Source organism: Gorilla gorilla, chromosome 12 (genome assembly GCF_029281585.2).
Source record: "Gorilla gorilla gorilla isolate KB3781 chromosome 12, NHGRI_mGorGor1-v2.1_pri, whole genome shotgun sequence".
Classification (NCBI taxonomy): Eukaryota; Metazoa; Chordata; class Mammalia; order Primates; family Hominidae; genus Gorilla; species Gorilla gorilla.
Window position 1 is genome coordinate 102,488,705 of NC_073236.2, and position 24,162 is coordinate 102,512,866.

The 24,162-nt window shown below is 38.6% G+C and overlaps 1 protein-coding gene, 1 long non-coding RNA gene and 1 other non-coding gene across 6 annotated transcripts in view; 2 read left to right on the forward strand and 1 right to left on the reverse strand.

Moving 5' to 3' along the window:
* Positions 1–548: 548 nt before the first annotated feature.
* Positions 549–655, forward strand: LOC115933701 (U6 spliceosomal RNA). Its single transcript, XR_004069555.2, has one exon. It is a non-coding gene; the product is annotated as a U6 spliceosomal RNA (small nuclear RNA).
* Positions 656–5,527: 4,872 nt separating this feature from the next.
* Positions 5,528–7,524, reverse strand: LOC129531548 (uncharacterized). Its single transcript, XR_008676796.2, has 2 exons — positions 6,916–7,524; positions 5,528–5,958 (listed from the first exon to the last, which is right to left on the reverse strand). It is a non-coding gene; the product is annotated as an uncharacterized lncRNA (long non-coding RNA).
* Positions 7,525–7,613: 89 nt separating this feature from the next.
* Positions 7,614–24,162, forward strand: part of PRKD3 (protein kinase D3) — a 74,101-nt gene continuing 57,552 nt past the window's right edge. The window contains exons 1-3 of one of the 4 annotated variants that reach the window (XM_031006578.3): positions 7,643–7,743; positions 14,528–14,640; positions 15,248–16,190. In XM_031006578.3, coding sequence (XP_030862438.1) covers positions 15,903–16,190 — 288 coding nt within the window. In that variant the 5' untranslated portion in view covers positions 7,643–7,743; positions 14,528–14,640; positions 15,248–15,902. Of the gene's footprint in view, positions 7,744–7,997; positions 8,236–14,527; positions 14,641–15,247; positions 16,191–24,162 lie in introns of those variants that run through there. The other 3 variants (XM_031006573.3, XM_019021198.4, XM_063695959.1) reach the window with 3 other exon arrangements.

Consider the following 24,162-nt stretch of genomic DNA (forward strand, 5'->3'; position numbering starts at 1 on the left):
CTTGGTCACCAATTAGATCTAGAGAACAAGGGAAAAGAGTTTAGGCTGACTTAGTAGGTTCTGTCTTGGATAAATAGATGGTGGTACCATGCACTAAGATTGGAAATACAGGAAGAGGAACAGGTTACAAGGAAAAAATGAGTTCAATTAGGGACACTTGGAATTTGTGGTCTTTCTGTGGGACACTCAGGTGCTTATAGAAAGATCAAGGATAGAGATGCAGATCTGTAAGACAGACATCAAAGCCCTATGTAGCAGATGCATTAGGTGCCCTGCCAGTATCCCTCCATACTCACCATTCCCATGCATGCCCTTTCAGGGGCTTCCAACAGCAAGCATCTGGGAGTCTTTGCCTGAGGGCTCCCAGCAGAACCCACTGGGTGGGCCTGCCAACTTCGAGACTAATGGTGTTAACAGGGAGTGTCTGCTAATAGATTTCTTTTTGGAGGTGATGAAGATGTTCTGAAATTACATAGTGGAGATGTGGCACAACTTTGTGAATACACTAAAAACCCAGTCAATTCTACACTTTTAAAAGGTGAATTTTAGTGCTTACTTCGACAGCACATATATTACAATTGGAATGATATAGAGAAGACTAGCCTGGCCCCTGTGCAAGGATGACGTGCAAATTTGTGAAGTGTTCCATATTAAAATTATAAAAAATAAAATAATAATAAAATAAATAAAAGGTGAATTGTATAGTTTTTGATTTATGTCTCCATTTGTAACAATTGTGTGAGAAAAAATACATACGCTATGGCTCAGCCCAACTGAAGTATTTGGTCCACAAGTATGCCCAATGTCTTCACATCTGTGTGCCTTTGCTTGCTCTATTGCTTCCACCTAGAATTTCGAATTTCTCTTTTCTCCCACTCCTCTCCCCAGTGTTTCCTAATCCTATTCTTTCTTCCAGGCCCAGCAAAAGTCCTCCTTTTCTGTTCATTCAGTCTTCCCCAGGTCAGGGATTTATCTTGTACTTCCCTGACATCTTCTAACCCTTTATTTTGTTTCCTGCTTTTTTTTCTTTTTTAACTCTCTTCTCTGTATTATAGATTTTCACATAGCTTAGCTAATAAATTTCAGATTCCTGAGAACAGGAGGTGTTTTACCTATAGATCCTATCAAATGTCTTGTACATGGTAGCCTCTCAAAAATGTTTAGTGAATCAATACATCAAGGACTATAAAATCTCGAGGGGAGTCTAGGAAAAAAACCGAGCAACCTAATTAAAATCAATTCACCTTCAGCTAAATTAGCCATCATCATTTAAAGAACATTAAAGGAAACAGTTTAAAATCTGGGGGAATATGGTCAGAATTCTTTCTGGAAATACTTAAGGTTTTGAAATTTGAGGTGTCATGATAAGAGTACAAATTATAGTAAAATGTTCAGGTCATTATATTCTGACTAACTATATTAAAAATAAACAAATATAAATCTATTTCGTGATTTTACCCTTACTATAGAATACTTCAAGCTGTTAGTACAGAAAATGTCATAGTGACAGCTTCTGGTCACTTGAGGACCTGTGCAGTAAGATCTTCTTTTGATGATGTAAAGAGGAACTCATTCTATGACCATAGAAATTCCTGTTCCTTTTCAGTTCTTTATTATCTTTCTAAATTTCCCTCCATAGAATCAAGCTTAGCAACTTTTCTTTCTCTGTGCTGCCAAAGGACAGGAGGAGATACAGAGATGTGAAAAGCTCTAATTCTTTAGCATGAAGAACAATATTAATAGTTAACCCTTATTGACCATTCTCTGTGTGCCGGGCTTTTTAAAAAGTGTTTTTCATGTATTATCTCATTTAATCCTTATAATAATTCATGGAAGAAGAATTATTATCATCGTAGTTAACTGACGACAAAGAGACTGAAGCACATAGAGGCTAATTTGCCCCTGGTCACACAGCTTGTTAAATGGTGGAATCCTGGTGTATAACCAGGCAGATGATATTATGTGCATAATAACATTACATTTATTTATTTATTCATTTATTTATTTCTCACAACAGCACTGTGAGGTAATTATTCCCCCCTCATTTTACATGTAAGGGAATCAATTTTTAGTGAGATTAAGTAGCTCAAAACTACTAAATGGTAGAGCCCAGATTGTACTCTGTCTTTGAAATCACATCCCAACCCTTTTCTTCTAACTGATTCCTCTGGGCTGGTGTAGTTTGCACGCTCCAGGAAGGGAGTCCCAACTCCTCTGTTTTGGTCAGTCCTGGTAAGAGTTTTTTTGTTTGTTTATTTGTTTGTTTGTTTGTTTGTTTTGAGACAGGGTCTCCCTCTGTCACCCAGGCTGGAGTGTAGAGATGCGATCCCAGCTTACTGCACCCTCTGCCTCCCCAATTCAAGCAATTCTCCCGCCTCAGCCTCCTGAGTAGCTGAGATTACAGGCGCGGGCCACCATGCCCGGCTAATTTTTGTATTTCTAGTAGATACAGGGTTTCACCACGTTGGCCAGGCTGGTCTCGAACTCTTAGGCTCAAGACCCCTGGACTCAAGGGATTCGCCCACCTCAGTCTCCCAAAGTGCTGGGATTCTAGGCGTGAGTTGCCACGCCTGGCTGGATAATTAACTTTAATACTGGCTTCCTATCCAGGTCTGTAGCATCTTTGTTCTCTTCCTCTGTTGGCTTTTTAAAAATGTTATCACCAATTTACAGTATTTTAAGAGTTTGTTTGTTTGTTTTTGTTGTTGTTGTTGTTTGAGAAAGAGTCTTGCTCTGTTGCCCAGGCTGGAGTGAAGTGGCATGATCTCGGCTCACTGCAACCTCTGCCTCCCGGATTCAAGCGATTCTCCTATCTCAGCCTCCTCAGTAGCTGGGACTACAGGAGCGTGCTACCGCATCCAGCTAATGTTTTATTTTTATTTGTATTATTTTTTTTGAGACGGTGTCTCACTCTTGTTGCCCAGGCTGGAGTGCAATGGCACGATCTCTGCTGACTGCAACCTCTGCCTCCAGGGTTCAAGCGATTCTCCTGCCTCAGCCTTCCGAGTAGCTGGAATTACAGGCGCTCGCCACCACGCCCGACTAGTTTTTTGTATTTTTAGTAGAGACAGGGTTTCGCCATGTTGACCAGGCTGGTCTCGAAATCCTGACCTCAGGTGATCCGCCCGCCTTGGCCTCCCAAAGTGCTGGGACTACAGGCATGAGCCACCGCACCCAGCCCGCATCCAACTAATTTTTGTATAAAACAGACCTTTAAAATTAATACTCAGTTGAATAAAATCTGGAATAAAAGCAATAATCCATAACTCAAGGAATTTAACGTTAATTCCATTTTAAAATCGATGAGCACATTTATGTATTACCTACTCTTTCCTGGAGAAACTTATTTTGCAGTCACAAAGATAAACAGACATTATTGGAAGTGGTTAAGGTAATTGGTTTTTTACCACAAATTGTCTGAATATTCATTTTTGTTTTTGCAACAGGGTCTTGCTCTGTCACCTAGTGGCACAATCTTAGCTCATTGCAACCTCTGCCTCCCGGGTTCAAGCAATCCTCCTGATCCTCCCACCTCAGACTCCGGAGTAGCTGGGATTACAGGCGCGTGCCACAACGTCCAGCTAATTTTTTTTTTTTTTTTTTTTGTATTTTTAGTAGAGACAGGGTTTGCCATGTTGGCCAGGCTGGTCTTGAACTCCTGACCTCAAGTGATCTGCCCACCTTGGCCTCCCAAAGTGCTGGAATTATAGGCATAAGCCACCACACCTTGCCTGAATATACACTTTTAAGAACTGCATATAAAATCCTAGGTGAAACATATGCAGTAAACACTCCCTTTAGTTACCAGATTTTCCTAATCTTTTTAGTCAAGCCATCCTTATCACACCTCTCTTTGATTATATACTATGTTGTAAATATATTTACAGACATATATTTACAGATACCATGCAAGAAACATGATGGTATGAAATTGATGGGACTTGATCACCAATTCGATTTGGAGAACAAGGGAAAGGAGTTTAGGCTGACCAAGTAGTTTCTGTCTTGAATGACTAGATGGTGGCACTATGCACTAAGACTGGAAATATAGGAAATATATATGCAGATATATGAACATAGTAACATAACCAAGTGTAAAATTATATAAAGCTAAATATAAGTGCAAATAAAGGAAAGAGAGGAGTTATATGGAATAGAGAAAGTTACATTAAAAACGAACGAATGTGCCTGGCCCAGAGCTGGTGTTCAATAAGCAATAGATATTATTAATAACCTTTATACCCAAGCAGAAGAATTTGGACGTGGTAAGGTAGGTGATAAGGAATGATTGCAGAGTTTATCATGTGGTACTTTAGGACTACTAGACTAACTACTATCATCAAGACATATTGAAAAAATTCACTGATTTAATCAACATTTATTGAGCACTGTGCTAAATGATGAATAAATTTAAAAAACGGCTGGGTGCAGTGGCTCATGCTTGTAATCCCAGCACTTTGGGAGACTGAGGCTGGTGGATCACTTGAGGACAGGAGTTGGAGACCAGCCTGGACAACATAGTGAAACCCTGTCTCTACTAATAAATAAAATAAATAAATAAATAAAAGATCTGGTCTTCTTCAAGTTCAGAAAAGGGAAGGGCAGATAGCGATCCCAGGAGGATCTGATAAACACTCAATTCACAATAAAATGTGATGAGCCACATGAGAATTATCTCTCAAGGGCTATCAGAACACAGAACAATTATTGATAGCCTGCAAATCAGACAAGACAGTTCCAAGGATATAACAGTTTGAGCTAGTCTAGGACACCAACTAAAAGTCTGTTGTGGTATCCAGATGTGAGATACGGACTAGGATAACGGCAGTGGAAACTGAGAAAGGACATTTTGAGAACTATATCATCACGTATGTCTCTGCTGATAAAGAAATAGATCCTAAAGCATTTTCTCCCATAACTATTTTACTAACTCTATATTGATACCCAAATGCTTTATTGAATTTTTCAGCTGTGTTTCAAGGTCACGGAAAAAGACACAATCACAAAATAATTTTCCAGTGACCACACTCTATAAATTAAAACCAGCTGAAGTTTTAAAATGATGACAATTTCCTCTAGCTGGAAATTGTCACCAGTTTCTCTAGTGAAAAAATTCACTGATTTAATCAACATTTATTGAGCACTGTGCTAAATGATGAATAAATAAAAATAAGGGCCATGCGCAGTGGCTCATGCCTGTAATCCCAGCATTTTGGGAGACTGCAGCGGGCAGATCATTTTTTCCCCCTGCATTTAGGTTTCTAAATCGGATGTCTCTGTTATCACAAGTCACAAGAGTGTTGACTTTCTTTGCTTGCATTAGGTAACATATTTGAATGGCTATGTTGTGTGTCATTAAGTACAAGGAGCCCAATAATGCGGGACAAGCTCTCCAACTGCAGCCATAGAAGAGCAATATTGTAAGCTCGTTTTCATAAAACACCAGCAAGAAGAAAAATCCTTTCCATTTTGAGCATTCAGATTATATTTTCTCTCAAGGATTAAAACATTTCACATGGCAACACACTTATTTATTAAATTCAGTCTTTATCTCTGTAATGCTCTTAAAACAGGAATGGAACACCTTGAGGAAACTGTAGTTCATGTTAAGCAAAAAATTAGATACAAAGATAGTTCTTTGATCAAATGTGCTGAAAGATTTACCCAAAGTGGAGGAGACCGCTTTATTTTTAAAAAGAGAAGCAGAACAGTGGAAATAAAATGAAATATATACATTACATATCTCTGTTTTCACACATGCACACAAATACTTAAATCTCTGTATAACAGCAGTTTGAATCGTCTGGAAAAGTTACTTCTAGGAAGAGTAACTTCTGTCACTTTAAGTACTACAGCAGAAAATGGAAGTTAATAGTGAGATAAGACTGGCTGTAAACTGCTCCAATGAGGTCCTGGGAATCTTGCTCAGAGGCAAAATTTGGGGCTGGACTAAAACGTCTGTTGGGAAGTGAAAGGAAGAAAAGGGCAAAGTTAAGCAAGAGAGTCCTTTAAAAAGAAGGCAAACTTGAGTAAATCTACTTTCAATTTTAAAGTAAAAGAATAGCTGAATAGGACTCTAATAACAAAAATATAGTAAGATTGAATTAGATACTGCTGGATGTAAGACATTTAGCAACTTCCAATTCCTGAGAATGTTTCAGAAATCTTTTTTTAAATAGATTTTTAAATAAAGTAATCAAGGTTTTACACAATCTTACCTGCCTTATGTTTAATATAAATTATCTTAATATTTTCATTTCTTAACTTTAAATCCGAGGACATCCATTAAGAGTGATGATTTTGTATCAAAAGTAGGGGCTAATTTATGTTTATTTTTCTTTCTATTCTTGAAAACTGCCCTCTTGGCTGGGCGCGGTGTCTCACGCCTGTAATCCCAACGATCTGGGGGGCCGAGGCGGGCGGATCTCTTGAGGTCAGGAGACCAGCCTGGGTAACACAGCAAGAGACCTCATCTCTACAAAAACTAACTTAAAAGTTAGTGGGGCGTGGTGGCACACGCCTGTAGTCCCAGCTGCTTGGGAGGCTGACGCAGGATAATCACTTGAGCCCAGCAGCTCCAGGCTGCAGTGAGCTATGATCGTGTCACTGCACTTCAGCCTGGATGACAGAGTAAAACCTTTTCTAGAAAGAAAGAAAGAAGAAAGAGAGAAAGGGGAAAAGAAAGAAAAAGAGAGAAGAAAGAAAACTGCCCTTTGATTGTAGTCCCTCTGATTGTTTCGATATATTTAAGTACTTTTGGGATAAAATGTTGACATAAGGAGAATCATGTGGCTTCTGTGACAATGGCTGTCAGCTTCTCAGGCCTTTCTCTCACATAAGACATCGAAAATTTATGCACAGTGTATTTTCCCTCTAGATCCTTATGCTGCTGACTCCCACCCCCGCCCCACTCACCCGACACGGTCACACTTTGTTTTGGAGCAAAACAAATGTTAACATTGTGTTTCCAGACACCTGGAAGCCCAGGTTTGGTGATTCTGGACTGCACTCCACTTTGGTGGTAGGGTCACATTCGCGTTTAAAGGCCGACGGGGAGGAAACACCAAGCACCGGGAAAACCCCTGCAGTCACCGGAACATCGGGCTTGGGACGTGCCGGTTTGGGCGCCGAGCTGCGGTGCCGGCGGCCACCCCGGGGGCAGGCAGCAGGGAGGAGCATGCGGGAGGGCTGTGACATCTCAGGGTGGAAGCAGCTCTCTGCTCTGGACGCCTTACAAGTCCCCCGTTCCAACTATCACCTCTGGCCCATTGTCGCCACCGCGTCCCTCAAGAGTGCATGGCAGTAGAGGAAAAGACAGTACCGTCGGCAACAGCGGGATCAAGTACCGCGTGTAACTGATAGACACGCTCGCGTCTCCCGCGGCGCCCCTGCCCCGTGCCCCCGCGCTCACGAAGACGCCCGGAACTCGAGGGTGCGGAGCCAGCCCGACTGTACCCGGCGCTCCCGGCGCCCCTTCGCGGGGCAGAGACAACCCCGACCTCCCGCCGCGGCCACCTCCCGGCGGGCGCGGGCCGAGGAACTACAGCTCCCGGCAGGCCCCGCGCTGGCCGCGCGCCCCCGCCCCCCGCCCTCCGGCCCCAAGACGGGACGGGGGGGAGGGAGGGAGGAAGGGGCGCCGGAGGCGGGCGGGATCCTGCGGGGCGCGTGAAGCCTCGCTGGCGCCTCGTCCGGTACTCAGACGCTGGCGGGCGCAGTTTCTCACGACGGGCCAAGCCTGCCACTGTAAGTAGTCGCCTCGGGGAGCGCTGAACAGACACCGAAAAAGTTCGCGCCGCCGCCACCGCCGCTTTGTTCTCCCGGCCCGTCGGGCTGAGGCGGCGGCGGCCCCTCCCCCATCCCCCAACCCCCCCAACCCCCCAACCCCCCAACCGCACGCGGCGGCGGCGGCGGCAGGACTCGGACCCCGCGCAGGGCTGGGCGGCGTCAGCCGCGCTGGGCGGGAAGTTGGGGGAGCGCGCGGCGGGAGGTGGGCGGCTGAGGGGGCGCGGGGGCGCCGCCGCAGCCGCCAGAGGGGCCAAGTTCCGGCGTCCGCGCGGAGGCCAACTTGGGTTCGCGCTCCGCTGGCGACCACCGCGCCCGGCCCATCGGAGGCGATTCGTTCCCGGGTCTCCCAAACTAGTTCCCGAAGCCAGACTCGCGGCGCTCGCAGTGCCGAATTTTGGACGAGCTTTTTCGTTTCATTTCCTCACTTTGCGTTGTAGTCGTCTCAAAGGGGTGAGTAAATGGTGCTTGGAGAATGTAAGCCCCTCGCCCCAGTATCCCGACTGCGTTTGGAGTTGCGAGTTGCAGCATTGCTCCGAGTTGCTCCCTCCTGGGAGGTTTTCCTTAAGCTGAAACACTGAGGAGTGCGACTGTTTCTTTGAGCAGTGAAAATAACCATATACTACTGTATTGCCGGTTGGGTATTTTATTTCAGGTGAACGCAGTCGGAGGCATAGGCCTTGCCGTCTGCAGGCACACATACGATTCAAGCGACAAGTGTGTGCGCGCGACCTGCAGACTTTTCCACACACAGATTGATGGCATGGACGTAACTGTGTCTTCAACCACACCCATCCCCACAGGAAATAAAACTATCGGTGTCATCTTTGATTAGGAAGGATAAGTTACACCCTGAACTGCTGCTTGGTGCGACACAGCTTTTATGAGACATAGCCACAAATGGAACAAGAACTTTTAAATGCCTTAATTTGTACCCTAGAAAATGTTATTTTATTCCTCTGAAACTTTTTTTTTACCCTTCTACTTAATGTCGTCGTTCTTACATTTTTAGCGATTTTCATTTTCCTTAGCTTTGCTGCAGAAGGCGTCCATGAAGTTCCCCCGACTGAGATCTAGGCCAGTTTTTCCTTTATCAACGAACCCTTGCTTCCTTCCCTGTTAGATTCCGAATTAAGATCAAGCATGGACATTCAGCCAAGAAGTTAGAAGATTTTCTAAAAGTAGGATTTGAAACGTGTCACGCAGAAACCGTGGAAGGTTTTTCTTCAGTAGGTAGTAATACAGTTGTGGTGGGCCTGAGTGCATGAGCTTGGAGTACTCCTTGACAAGCCAGGTTCCATCCTCGGTTCTATAATTTAGTATATAGCATTTCACATTTCAGGGTGACTCAGGTTCTGTAATTTAGTATATAGCGTTTCATATTTTAAGAATGTTGACTGATGTGTATCTTAAAACTAATTTTTTAAGCATCCTAGATAATGGTAAGTCTTTTAGAGAAAATTTTAAGCTTTCAGTTTCATCAGACAGCCACTTTAAAATAGAAATTTCTTTCTGTTCGTGGATTTAAACACTGCCACACACACAGAACTTCATAAATAAAACTTTCTGATATTATGTTTTTTTAAATTACGAATTGAAAACACCACATACAGAAAAATATGAATAGGTCGTCATTTAAGTGCAGTTTTCTTAAGGGACATTTTGTTCTCATTTTTTAAAAGACTCCAAAGTTGAAAATATTACAGTGGAGTTAATTGTTCGTTTTTAAAAGAAACTGCTTGTACAGAGCTTGATATATAAGGAAATTCTTTGCTAGTACAAGTTTTAATTTGATATAATGCTGCTTATAATTCACAATCTTCTGTGATGATTGTACTTTGAGTCTCGCTGATTATGTAATTCACATCGAACTTGCTATATATATATGTAGCTCTTTGAGTAGCCCTTTCAGGAAGAACTTCATTCAGATAATGTGCTTATGAGATATTTTCATTTTAATGTAGGGAAAAAATTTTTTCCATTTCTGTGGTTAGTTTATTGTGGCAGTATGTGAGAAATTGCTCATTGGTTGCTAACCAATCAGATTTCTTAGCTACTACTGGTGCAGAGACTAACATCTGTCAAGCTCAACATGGATTCATATTGCATTGCCAGACTGGCAGTCCATAATCTTATTACTGGATAAACTTTTCAGTTCCTGAGCAGAGCAGATATGGTGTGCTCTCTCAGTACTCTCTGACAGTGGAAGGACTGAGATTCAACTGTTACTGGTCCAGATGAGCAGAATTTTAGAGGAAACAATTTAGCAAATGCTGAGCTCTTAGGAAAAGTATGTTAATCTAAAGTAATAGGTATTTTTGAAAATATATAAATCATTGTCGGGATTGCTACAAGATATGATTTTTTTAAAAACCAACGACATAGACACTTGAGTTTTTAAATACAACATACAATATAAAAGCAAGAACAATTACTAAGCAAAGTCAAACCTATGTCAAAACATGGACATGGACTTTAGGACGCTGGTCAGAATTGCATTGAAAAAGGCCACATACTTTTACGTGGTAAAAGAATACTAATATTAATACATGTCAAGAGGCGTGGACACAACCCTCCACGTCATTAGCATTTCTAGTACACAAAACTAAGTTGAACCTGGAAAACTCTTTACTGGGAGGAATTCATGTTATAATAAATATTGTTATTCCAATAGGAAAAGCATTTTATCTCTTCACTTTAGCCTTTGCTGAGTATTGTACAAAAAGAATGATGCTACACTAAATAATGAACTTCTTTTTGAAGAATTTAATAACTAGATGCATTTTGCCTTCCTGGAATCCTTTTGTCTGTCTCTTTGCTTCGTTGACTATTGCTTATCCAGAGATCTCAGCTTAAGTATTTCCTTAAAGGTACCTTTCCTGAGATTCCAGCTGGAATTGAGTCCCCTTAGTATACTCTGCCATATCACTTCTTGCAGTTTATAATTACCCAGCTGTTTGTATGAATGTTATGTCTGTGTCTCACATCACACTTTGAATTTCAGAGAGAGCAGTGGCCATGTCTGTTTTGGTCACTGCTGTATAACTCCAGTGTCTCTCATAACAGTCTGGGAAATAATAAGTACTAATTAAGTATTTGTTAAATGGAAATACTGCTGTTAGAGCTTCTCCTAATTAGAGTGTTAAAAATGAGATAATGTGTGCATGGGGGAAGGGGAAGGAGAGGGAGAGGAAGTAGATAAACTTGTGATATTACCATGAGATAATCCTCAAGTAAGTCCTCTCACCTCCAGGGCCTTTGTTTCACCTTGTCTGTAATAATAGGACAGACTGGGTTCAAGATGCCATTAATATCTTATCTTTTGATTCCATTAACAATGATGATGGATTATGTAAGCTCATTTGAATGGGATATGTGACAGCTAGCTCCCCAAAAGAATATTTGACAAGTTCTAAATAAACATATTAGAAATGCTTGCCAACTAGATGTTATTATTTAGAGCCTCGTACCCCTGTTAGAAACAAGCATATATAATTGGCATATAGTTTGTAAATTAATAAGATGTACTATTCTTTCAGTTTTCTAATTGAAGCGTAAAGACAAAATTAAGCAGCATATCAAGGTTCATGTAAGTTACAGTTATTAGGTGTAATATTTAGTTTTAATATTTTTCAGCCAACATCTTGTTGCATCTTCCAGAATAAATCTGGGGTCCATAAACCAAACCAGGAGAGGGAAAACGGAAAGAGTGGGCAGAAATCTGACAGCTCGTAGGTTTCTTCTATTTGTGTTAATACTGAGACTTTTAAAAATCATTTTTATATGTAGTGTTTATTATGAATAGTTGTAATTTGTTCTGATAAATTAGTTGTATTAAGCACTGTTATTTGGCTAATATTACTAGGTATAATAAAATGATATTTAGTGGGAAGACATTCATCAAAGTAGAAGTAGTTAATTTGGGCCAGGTGCAGTGGCTCACGCCTGTAATCCCAGCACTTTGGGAGGCCGAGATGGGCGGATCACTTGAGGTCAGGAGTTCGAGACCAGCCTGGCCAACATGATGAAACCCCGTCTCTATTAAAAATCCAAAAATGAGCCAGGTATGGTGATGTGCACCTGTAATCCCAGCTACTGGGGCGGCTGAGGCACAAGAATCGCTTGAACCCGGGAGGCGGAGGCTGCAATCAGTCAAGATCGCGCCACTGTACTCCAGCCTAGGCAACAGAGCAAGTCTCTGTCTCAAAAAAAAAAAAAAAGAAGTCGTTAACTTGCATACAGTTTTATTCATAGATATTTTACTACTTTATTTTGGTAGTTCAGCTTATAAAAACTACTTAAATCAGATACATTGTGGAGCTCATTACCTCGTGAGACAACCTGTTCCATTGTTAGGTTGTTGGATATGGAATAAAGTGGTAGAAAGAACTTGGGCTTTGGAGTCAGGGAAACTAGTTTGAATCTCATTTCTATCGCTTACTAGCTATAGTCACAAGCAAAGAACAACTTCTCTAAAATTCTGGTTTCTTTTCTGGAAAATAGAGTTAAACCTCCTAGAGTTGTTGCAAGGATTTAATGAAGTATCATATCTCACTTTATGTGTTTAGCATAAAGTAAAGGCTTAGTTGTTAATTCCTTCAACTAATTGCTGTGCAAATTGCTAAAACTTACTGAGCACTTACTGTTAGCCAGGTGTTGTTACAGATAGTTTGTACCCCGTAGCTCAATCCTTGCAACCTGTGAGGTTAAGTAAGAAGTGCTGTCATCTTCATTTTTCGTCTACCCTCTGCAGTGATACTGAATAAAATCAATTCTCCTATTAACACTTATTCAAGTATTTGAAAACCACTTATTCTGTTTGGTTTTGTTAAGCACATTTTTATCACATGACATTATTTTTACCTTTGCGTGCATGATTTTTTTTTTTTAAATCAGTATGGCTCTAAAAATGTTGACCATAGATATAAACATAATAGTGATATAGGCTGAGTAACAAGGAATATACAGACGGATGCTGATGTGTTCTCAGTGACCTAGGGCATTAGCTTTGCATTAGCTCTTTTAGTCACCCATTAAATTAGCAGTTTGAATTAATATTTTGCGTTGATAAACGCCTCTCATATAAACTGCTTACAAGTAAGCATTTCCCCATTTCTGTATTGCACATTTTCGGGAAACTAAATACAAAGCTTTACACTTACCTTTAAGTTTCAGTTTAATTTTAGTTTATTTCTCCGAGATTTCTTCAACCTGAGGATTTTATAAGCATATTCTTTATGCCTTTATTATCTAATAAATAGTGAAAAACGATATAAGGCTGAGGACAGTGTTTCAAGGCAATTCCATAAAGACTTTCCTCGTCTAAGGTGACACAGAGCAGCAAACTTAACTACACTAACATCCAACCCACACTCCAGTAACATACTTACAAAGATAGCATGGACAATCATCTTGGATACTATTTTTGTCAGAATAAACTATCTTTTTTTTCTGGCTTTGCTGATTTTGTGGTCTTGGGCAAGTACTTTAATCTCTAAACCTTTGTTTTCTCAACCATATAATGAGTTGCTGTGAGGATTAATGAGGTAATATGTATAAAGTGCTTAGAACAGTATCTGACAGTAAGAGCTTAATGTAAGCTATTATTATTTTTTTCCAGCTAAGAAGCCTAATAATCATTATTTTCCAAGATGTAAATGTGGTTGACTTCTAGTGATCATTATATTCTTCTCTAGTTATTCACAAACCATTTGCTTCATTATTTTTTATATTTGTAATTTCTGAAATTTGCTTTCCTGCTTCTCCAGCCGCCAGAACTTGAAACCGCTCTACAAATCTCCAGGCCATGATTATATCTGTCTTTTTGAGCTCTTTCTCCAAGATTGCAGGAGTCAGCTTTGTGATTACATTTGTGAATTGCTTTAGTAGTATGGAATGGATTGCATCTGGACCCAGAGACTCAAACTCATGTAAAGTTGTTATAGTCTTAGTCATTTGTCTCAGGTTTCAGTTCTCAATGCCTTTCTGCAGTTTTAGTTTAAAACTGTGGAGAAGATAAGCAAAATACAAGTTGAGCAGTCTGTCTTTCTGTGCGATTTCTCAACCTTAGCAACATCCTCTGAGCAGTGATTCTTAGTTCCTTGTTCTCTTTGAGAAATAGTGTGTTCTTGTGGAGACAGCACTGGTAAGAAAGTACGAAACCTGGCTTCTAATTCCTGCTCCACCTATTAATAACCATGTGCTGCTGGGCAAGTTGCGTTATCGCCTTGTGCTTCAATTTTCTTGTCTACAAAAATGATTTCTACCCTGTCAACTTTCAAAGAGTTATGAGGTAAAGTATGTGAAACATTTATAAACTATCAAGTGTTGTACATTATATAAGATGGAATAATAATCATTTACTTGAAAGTAGCTATGAAAGCTTTCATCTTCAGTTTTTTTTAAAGTCTCAGTTTTTTCCTGAGCTTTCCCATTCCTAATACTATAGTTGTGTGCTTTTGCCCTTCTGTCATGTTCGTCCTAATTTAACCCATTAACTACTCTACAGAGAGTTACTCTGCAGCCACATTGGATGATTTACTCTTTCTCTTCATTGGAATTATTTATGGGTATATAGATGGAACTTAGAAAGAACCATCAATTATGAGCTGTTTCACGCCTAAGCCATGTGGAGGGGTTGGGTCATACCTTTTTTTTTTTTTTTTTTTTAACTTTTTGACCTGTGCTTTCCTAGAAATTATGGTACATATTTAACTATACCTACTGTTCTCTTTCTTACTGTTAGAAATGCTTTGTGGTCTACAGCCACACCACCCCAAATGTGCCTGATCTTGTCTGATCTTGGAAGCTAAGCATTGTTGGGCCTAGTTAGGACCTGGATAGGAGAAATCCCTTATGGTGAGATCCATTTCTCTTATGTTCCTGTGATAAGTATGTCAGCTTTCACACTTATTGATCATTTAACTGTTCAGTATATCCCCTCCTGCTTCCTTAGCCTTCTGAAAGGAATGTTTCAACAAAGCAAGTCAAGAGTCATGTTTCGGCAGAATTAGTATTGTAATATTAAAAAAAGAATACTCTTGTATTAGGAAAGTACTGTACATCTTTTGTGTGGTGGGGTGGCATGTATTGTATGTCTATGAAAATGTCAGTTTTACTGTTTTTTGTCCCTTCTGTTTTTGATATAACTTAGTCATGTAATTGTAACATAGAAGTGTTTGGTCTTCATTGATTAAAAATGAAGTAGATTTTAAAAAATGTTTAATGTTTAAGTTTTAGGTATCATTGTAGAGTGCCAAGGATATTTTTTGAGCCTCTCCCTGAAATTATACTTATAGTAAAAAAAGTCTTTGCTAACTAGCCAAAAATTGCTACCCATTAGGATTTATTAGTGAATTATAAGCATATGACCAAAAATTGTCATTTAAAAAAGTTATGTTCTTATTTTTAAATTAATGTCAAATGAATATAAAGTATTAAAAACCTTTAAAAAATTTCCTTCCAGGCTGACTATATGTCAGAAAGCATCAGCTTTTCTCGATGGACCCATTCATCTAATGAAATATGCCTGTACTATTTTAAAAAGCTTTGTATTTCATCATAGAAAAGTTCATCCCCCCAGAATGAAAATGAGGACATTTGAGAAGGTGATTTAAGGTGTGGGCATTTGAGAAGGTGTCCTATCAAATTAGTAAACCAAAGGAAAAGTACTGAATAGATTAATCCAAAACACTTACTGTTTTTTAAACGAAGAGGATTTCACCTTGACAGAAAAACAACTTTTATTCAATATGTATTTCCTGAAATTAAAGAGACAAGAACAGACTGAAAGGAAAATAGATTCGTAAATAAGCTACGTCAACTCTATCCTGCTGAGGATAGCTCAGTGATGTTAAATCCTTTACAAATCCCTGGTTGTCTTCCTACAGACAAGACTGCTTTTTGATGGGACTAATATTAAGAGAAATAGGACCTTTGGGGCATTCAACTCCTTGATAAAACTTACAAGTATCGGCATGAGTGGCTTAAAAGAGGAAATAAAGAAGTTTTCAACTAAATCCAGAAGTGCAGTCATTTTCTTTACTGCTGTTATTTTAAAAACCTCTTCATAACCATTGAAAAAGAATCGACAACTATTTTAAAAGATTAAAGAAAGGCAGATGTCTGCAAATAATTCCCCTCCATCAGCCCAGAAGTCTGTATTACCCACAGCTATTCCTGCTGTGCTTCCAGCTGCTTCTCCGTGTTCAAGTCCTAAGACGGGACTCTCTGCCCGACTCTCTAATGGAAGCTTCAGTGCACCATCACTCACCAACTCCAGAGGCTCAGTTCATACAGTTTCGTTTCTACTGCAAATCGGCCTCACACGGGAGAGTGTTACCATTGAAGCCCAGGAACTGTCTTTATCTGCTGTCAAGGATCTTGTGTGCTCCATTGTTTATCAAAAGGTACTGTGCATGCTATTATCAGTAGTAAATAATATTGTTACTGATGTTTTTCTATAAATTGTACATGTACCAGTGAGTTAAGACATACTGATCCATCAGTAGTTTATTCTGTGCATTTTTGGAAGAGTTCTAATGGCCTCTGAGGCTAAAGACTGAAATTTCAGAGTCTGGCTAATTGGAACATATATCCCAGATTTAAAATACATTTATTTGGCTGGGCGTAGTGGCTCACGCCTGTAATCCCAGCACTTTGGGAGGCTGAGGCAGGCAGATCACCTGAGGTCAGGAGTTCGAGACCAGCCTGGCCAACATGTTGAAACCCCATCTCTACTAAAAATACAAAAATTAGCCAAATATGGTGGCAGGCACCTGTAGTCCCAGCTACTCATGAAGCTGAGACAGGAGAATCGTGGGGAGCAGGGCAGGCGGCGGAGGTTGCAGTGAGCTGAGATAGCGCCACTGCACTCCAGCCTGGCACAGCGACAGAGTGAGACTCAGTCTGAAAACATAAATAAAATGCATTTATTTTAGCTTTAAAGTATCACTCTTCTGTTTGTCTCTCAAGAGCAGGAAAATCTGTATAGAGTCAAGGCAGCATAAGAAATCTCATTTGTTTTCAGAGAAAACAGGAGGTAGAGAGGGCACAAGGCCCCCTGGGACACAGTAGCTAGCGTCTGAGTCCCATCTCCATACCTTGTTATCTCTAGGTACCCTGTGTTCTGGCCCCTCTTTTTTTTTTTTATCCATTTCCTTCTCTTTAGATCTTGATTATTTTTCAGGACGTTCAGAATCTTCCTAAACTGCCATTTAATATAGGACCATGCTTTCTGTCTTTTAAAAAATAGGTAAATTAATTTTGAATATACGACAAAATATTTGAAAATTCAGGGTGGTTTTATGTTGTTTCTCATTCACCCTCCTTCCCCGTACCGTGCCGTTTTCTTAAGGAATTTTAGCTAAATATCTTTAATAATCCCGATTTGATGGATGAGGCTAGTATGTTTTCTGTGTTATCAAAACAGTTTATATGGGTTGTATGAATTGGTTATATTTTATTTTTAGTAGATTTTAATGAATTTTCAAGCATGTTTCAGATTTGTTTCAAACAAATTGTAAACTTTCTGTTTGCAAAAATCATCTCTCTCTGGGAATTCAGGCTCTTCATCTTACTGTCTTTGTTTCAATTCTTTACGCTTTATATAGTTTATCATTCATTATCTTCTGATGTAAATAATTACCCATCCAAAAGATGTTGTGCAGTTTGTGAAAATGACCTATGCTGCCTTTGTTTTAACAATGACTTGTACATGTGGCCTAAGTTATTCCTAAGTAAGAATAACTTTACTTCTGTAGACCTGTAGAGCATTGTATCCTTCCATAGCTTTGCTTTTAGTTTCCTTTCCATTATCCTTTACACAGTGTTTTCAAACACTTTTGCAACTAGATTGTAATTTTTTTATTTAAAGATAATTTTTAAACTTAAATACATATTTGTAACTTAAATATAATGTTCCCTTTTTATTTGAAACCATAGAAACTCATAACCAGTGTTTTGATGAGTCTCTATGATTTAGTTTTCAATGTTTGGAAATTTCATTTACTTATTTTTTGCACAGTTTTTTAATTGAGAAAAAATTGTATATATTTATTAAGTACAATATGTTCTTTTGAAATATGTATATGTGGTGTAATGGCTAAATTGAGCTAATTGATTTACTTCTACAGAGGTTTACCAGTTTTCTGCAGGATTATTCTAGAATCAGTGTTACTTCATTAATATAAATGTGAGGAGTGGGTCAGTGGGTGAAATTCTTGGAGAACCAGATTAAAAATCTTGATCTGTGAGCAACTAGAGTGATGTCGAGGAAATAGGATATAGCTTAAAAAGGATAATTATACAAATATAAAATAGTTATTGATTGTGGATATAGCAGCATAAAATCGATATAGTAAACTGAATTTTACTGTAGTAAACTGAATTTTACAATGACTCTTGCAGGGGAATCATTTTTCCTCAAGAGGAACTCTCCCCATTCTCTCGTGTCTTCTACTCTTGTTGAGTGCAGTTTTCTGTAAATGTCAGTTGGGTCAATTGGTTGATAGTGTTCAAATCTTCTATATCTTTATTGACTTCTTTCTACTTTCTCTTACCTTTTCTCGAGAAAGGACTATTGAAATCTCTCAACTACAATTGAAGATTTGTCTTTCTCCTTTCAGTTTTATCAGTTCTTTTCTTTGGTTTTTTGGCGCTCCCTTATTATTTGCAAACACATTTGGGACTTTTACAGCCTTTGATATATTGATCCCTTTTTCAATATAATTTTTCAATATCTTGTTCTGAAGCTTACAGATGCTCCTTGGCTTACAGTTATGTCCTGATAAACCCATGGCAAGTTGAAAATATTAAGTTGAAGGTGTGTTCTGATATATGATATTTTCAATCTGCTGTGAGTTTATCCTATTGTAAGTTGAGGAGCTCCCTGAACGTGTATCCCTTTTGCACTATTGTAAAGTCGAAAACTTGTATGTCAAATCATCTTAAGTGAGGGACTGTCTTAAGTGAGGGTCTAATACTTGGTGTTAATCATTCTTTTTATAAAAAATTAGTGTTTGCATTGTGATATCTTTTCACATGCTTTACTTATGACCTCTCTCTCTTCCTATGTAAAGTAGGATTTTTTTAGCTTGCATGTATTAATAGTTGGGTATGCTTTTTAGATTCACTCTGTCAACTTCTGCTTTTTAAGTGTTTAGACCATTTCTATTTGATACGGTTTTCCATATAGAAAACATGTATTTAAATAGATTGGCTGTTTTCTATTTGTCCCTTCTGTTCTTAGGTCCTTTTCTGCCTTCTTTTGAATTACATTATATAATTCCATAGTACCTCCACTGCTGGTTAATTATACTCTTTACAGTTTTTTTTTTTTTTCATCAATTCCTCTAATGCAGGGGTCAGCAATCTGTATCCATAAACCGAATCTGGCCCACCACCTGTTGTCAGTAGAGTTTTATTGGAACACAGGGTGCTCAATCCTTTATATCTTGTCTGTGGCTTCTTTTGTTCTGCAGCAGCAGAGTTGAGTAGCTATGACAGAGACCATATGGCCCACCAAGCCTAAAATGCTACTGTTTGGCCTGTTGCAGAAAATGTTTGCAAATCCCTGCTCTAGTTTATATAATATGCATCTGATCAGAGTATCTTCAAACAATATCATAGCACTTTATAATGTAATATATACCTTAGAACAGTATATTTCTATTTTCTTCCTATTGTCATTTTTATCTTTTATTTCTACATGCAGTCAATTATTGTTATTCATAGTAGTTATATTCTGTAAAGTCACTGAGAACACCGAATTAGCTAATAGTGAACCATTGCTCCTAGTAGGACCTAGTGGGACCATTGTTCCTAGTGGGAGGATAGGTTCCTGCAAGCCTCTGGTCACATTTTCGTCAACCAGTAAATACATAACCTTGTTTTATGTGTTTCTGTTTGAAGACACTTTATTTAATATATATAGTTGATTCATTAACATTGTACTCACAGCTAACAGCGCTATTACTTATACCTGAATGTTATTGAACACGTGTATTTACTCTATAAGGGACATCATAAACTTTTTGCACTTGAGAACACTAGACTGCTTCAGCACTGTGCTTGGGAGCCATTTTAAACAGAAGAGTCACTAACAAAAGATGAAAAAAATGCAGAAAACATGGCACTAAATAGACTGTGAAAAGGACTCTTATTTACACTATAAGAGCTGGAACAAGAAGGCAGAGCTATAACAAGACTTTCACTTGAAATATGTAGTATGATAGAAAAGCTGTGTTTGCCTCTGAGCTGTGCCATGACAACATTTGAAATAATACATTGTTTTAAATTTTTTTCACTCCCAGCCTACTATTGGAAATAAGTTGAAGGGGTGTGAACCAAGCTCCTTGTCAAATATTTCCACGATTCAGTAATTTTTGATGAAATAGTTATAATCAAATGAACAAACTCTTAACATATATTTTGACAAATGCAGGCTTTATTGCTATGTTTGTGTCTATTTTTTCCCGACAGAATCTTAACCAGTCTGCTTTTGAACAGCCCACAAGATTTTCTGATTACTCTTATCATTGAGCATTTCCTGGTTAGCTTTTTTAAAAATTATAGGCAAAAGTTCAAAGCTTGTTTTGTCATATTTATGGAAAAAGAAAAAAACCTAGTTTTAAAAAATCTTTTACAATAGGCCACATGTTACAAGGATCAGGATGTTTACAAACTCAATGCATGTAGTTGCAAGGTTATATGCATTTTAAATGTGGACTTGATTTGTAACAGTGGTTTTCAACCCAGACTGCACTGGAGAATAACTAGGAGGTTAAACAGGTCCTTCCTAGACCAATTAAATCAGGTCCTTTGGGAGTGGGAGTCTGTTTAAGAGTTCTATCTATGATTCTAATGAGAGCCACAGTCTAGAACCTCTAGTCTAATGGAAATTTGATAAGCCTAAAGACCAGATAAGTAACAATCTGAAGATACATTTTTTCAGATATTGAAATTGTATATTTTGTCCTGAGTGCCATCTTATTTTCCACATACTGAAAATATACTTTAAAAAAATTCTTAAAATTAAAAATTTCAGAGAGGTCTGCAGCTGATTATAGGTTAATGTGATAATTGCAAATTCTAGGTAGATTTTCAGTCTCCCTGGTGGCAGTTTGCAGAGAGCTAAATAGTGTTATACAATTATCCTACACCTGGGTGCCATTATCTGTTATGGCTTTGCTTCAGTTGAACAAATATTTATGGTGCACTACTCTTCAGTCACTGTGCTAGATAACTGTGGAAGCTCCCAAGATGAAACACAAATTCCCTGCCCCTGTGATTTATGCTCTAGAAAAGAAGATGAGCAAATGTCAAATTGCCCTAATATAAGGTAGATGTAAGTCCTGAAATAAAGGTACAATATGATAAAATGACTCAGGAAGGAGAACTGTCACCTTGTTGGAAATATGAAATCATGTTTTCAATCCTACTTTTTGCTTGCCATCACCAACTGTAGTACTTCACCTGGACAAATAAGCTTTTGCTGGTACAATGCCGTGCTACTACTTTGATAGCTTGTAGCATGGATAAAGCAAGATACCTTTAACATCCTCACTAGGCTGTGAGACAGCAGATACTGGTCTCTTTATGCACATATACAGTCTGCTTTCTTTTGCATGGTCAGATAAAAAGTTTTGTGATTCTGCTTCCTAGTGGTGCTCTAAATTTTATTTGTGTTAGAATTAGTTATTCAAGAAATTCGTGATAATCTCTGCCCTCTTCACTCTGCAGCAGTTAACTGGACAGATGTGTAGTTGCCAGCAATGAGCAGGTGACAGAAATATGTGATTGCTTATGTGTAAGGTATTATTGCAAGATTACTTACAAAATAATGCTGATGAATCTCTGATCTCTGGTCCAGATTCCTTTCCTAAGCTTCAGACATGCCATGTTCTCTTTTTTAACTAGCCTTGAACACCCTTTCATTGCCACATCCTCTGCTTAGACCTCCAGCAAGTTTTTTTCTGTATGGATGTTGGCATTCTATCCAACACATTATATTTTAGCATTCATAATGCTCATTGTAATTGTCTCTTTTCTTGACTGTATCCACTATAAAACTAAGCTTTATGATGCCAGATATCATGGCCACAGTAGGTGCTCAGTGAATATTCTTTGGTTGAATAAATAAAGGAAGGAATTAATATGAAGCAGTATAGTGTTATAGTTAAAACCATTAGTTTTGGGGTTAAACTGGAGTTCATTTCTACCACTTATTAGTTGTGTAATCTTGATTCCTTGTCTGAAAAATGAGGTTAAAAATAGCACTCATCTCTCATCATTGTGTGTGTATATTAAATGATATGTTTCTAAAATGCTTAGCCCAATACTTAGCAAATAGTAATCACACAGTATATGCTAGCTAATCGGTATTATTATGTATTAATCTGATCGTAGTGGTTTCCAAACTCAAAAGAAAACTTGAGCTATTACACTTCGAGGTCCCTCTCTGTTGAAGATTTATTAGAATTAGCCAGTGGTAATCTAGAAATGACTGAAAACTACTATCAATTAAGTTTATGTTAATTTTTTGATTTGTGCTTTATAGAATATATACATATGTCAAAATCTGTTTTCTCTGTAGAAGACAGCTGATTCCTTCCTTGATCTGAATAGGTACTCACAGTTTTCTATTAGCTTTACTAATTCTCCTTTTATTGGTACAGAAAATTAGAGGTTAATGGTATATCAATTCTGTGATTTATTTTATCTTCTGTTCTTGGGCTGCATGTGAAAACCTGTGACTTCTATATTAGAATATTTTGGTATAATATATTCCTAAGGGCATAATGTGCTGCTTTTTTTTTTTTTTTTTTTTTTTTGAGACAGAGTCTCGCTCATGTCGCCAGGCTGGAATGCAGTGGCGCGATCTCGGCTCACTGCAACTTCCGACTCACTGGTTCAAGGGATCCTCCTGCGTCAGCCTCCCGAGTAGCTGGGATTATAGGCACGCACCACCACACCCAGCTAATATTTGTAGTTTTAGTAGGGACAGGGTTTCACCATGTTGGCCAGGATGGTCTTGATCTCCTGACCTCATGATCTGCCAGCCTTGGCCTCCCAAAGTGCTGGGATTACAGGTGTGATTGGCCACCGTGCTTGGCCAATATGCTTCTTTAGATTAATGGTGATTGCATATGTGACTTAAGAATCTTATAATTTTGAGGTCAACTGATTTAACTAGTCAGTTAATTACCATTGTTGAGCAGTGAGTAAGTAAGCATGATTTTCTGTATTTCTGTACCCTTAGGCTGTTATTTGAGATATTCTTGCATTGTATACACATGCCCAAGAATTAAACTGTTGGAAAGAGCCTATAGAATCAACTCTAAAGGGATAGGAACAGTTAAGTGACATTGTATAAGATCTTTTGATATCACAAGAGGTACAGGAAAACTAACCAAGAGTGCATAAATATCTCCACTAGAAAAAAAGATTAAAAATATTTAGCAACAATTATCTTAAGAAACGGGTAAGTCCAAATATAAATAAAATTAAAATCTTTAAAAAATTTTTTAAAGACCTTGTAAAATTAATGTGTCTTCTTATGTTCCTGAAAAAGGAAGACTGATAGTGTGTAATTTTTACTTCTCCAGTTAAATTTCTTTCCATTAAAGATTTTTATTGGTATTCTTTTTACTCTGACAATGTTAAAGTTTATCTGGAGGAAAAATAGTCAAGAGCATTAATTTAAAAATCTGAAAAATAAGAGAGAGAAGAAAAACCTACAATAACTGAAGTTACATACTATCTGAACATAAATAGATAAGCACAAGTTACTTTTAGGTATGCCAAAGGAGTCATGAGAAATTAAAAGGAATCGTTTTTCAAAAAAAAAAACAGAGCTTAGAAAACTAGTTTTAAGCAGTTGAAGGAACATTAACATAGACCTTCACTTAATACCTGACACTAGCTGGGTGCGTTGGCCCATGTCTGTGATCCTAGCACTTTGGGAGGCTGAGGTGGGTGGATCACCTGAGGTCAGGAGTTTGAGACCAGCCTGGCCAACATGGCAAAAGCCTGTCTCTACTAAAAATACAAAAACTAGCCAGGTGTGGTGGCAGGTGCCTATAATCCCAGCTACTCGGGAGGCTGAGGCAGGAGAATCGCTTGAACTCTGGGTGGGGAAGGAGGTGGGTGGGGGTGGGTGGTGGCAGAGGTTGCAGTGAGCTGAGATTGCGCCACTTCACTTCAGCCTGAGGGAAAGAGCAAAACTCTGTCTCAAAAGAAAAATATGACACCAAGGTAAATTTCAGTGATTAAAGGTGAAATGTGGAAACTCAAAAGAAAATTTACATATAATGGAATTGACTATCAAACCTCTGGACAGCAGGCAGCTCACTTTCAGATCAATAAAAGAAAACATGAAAA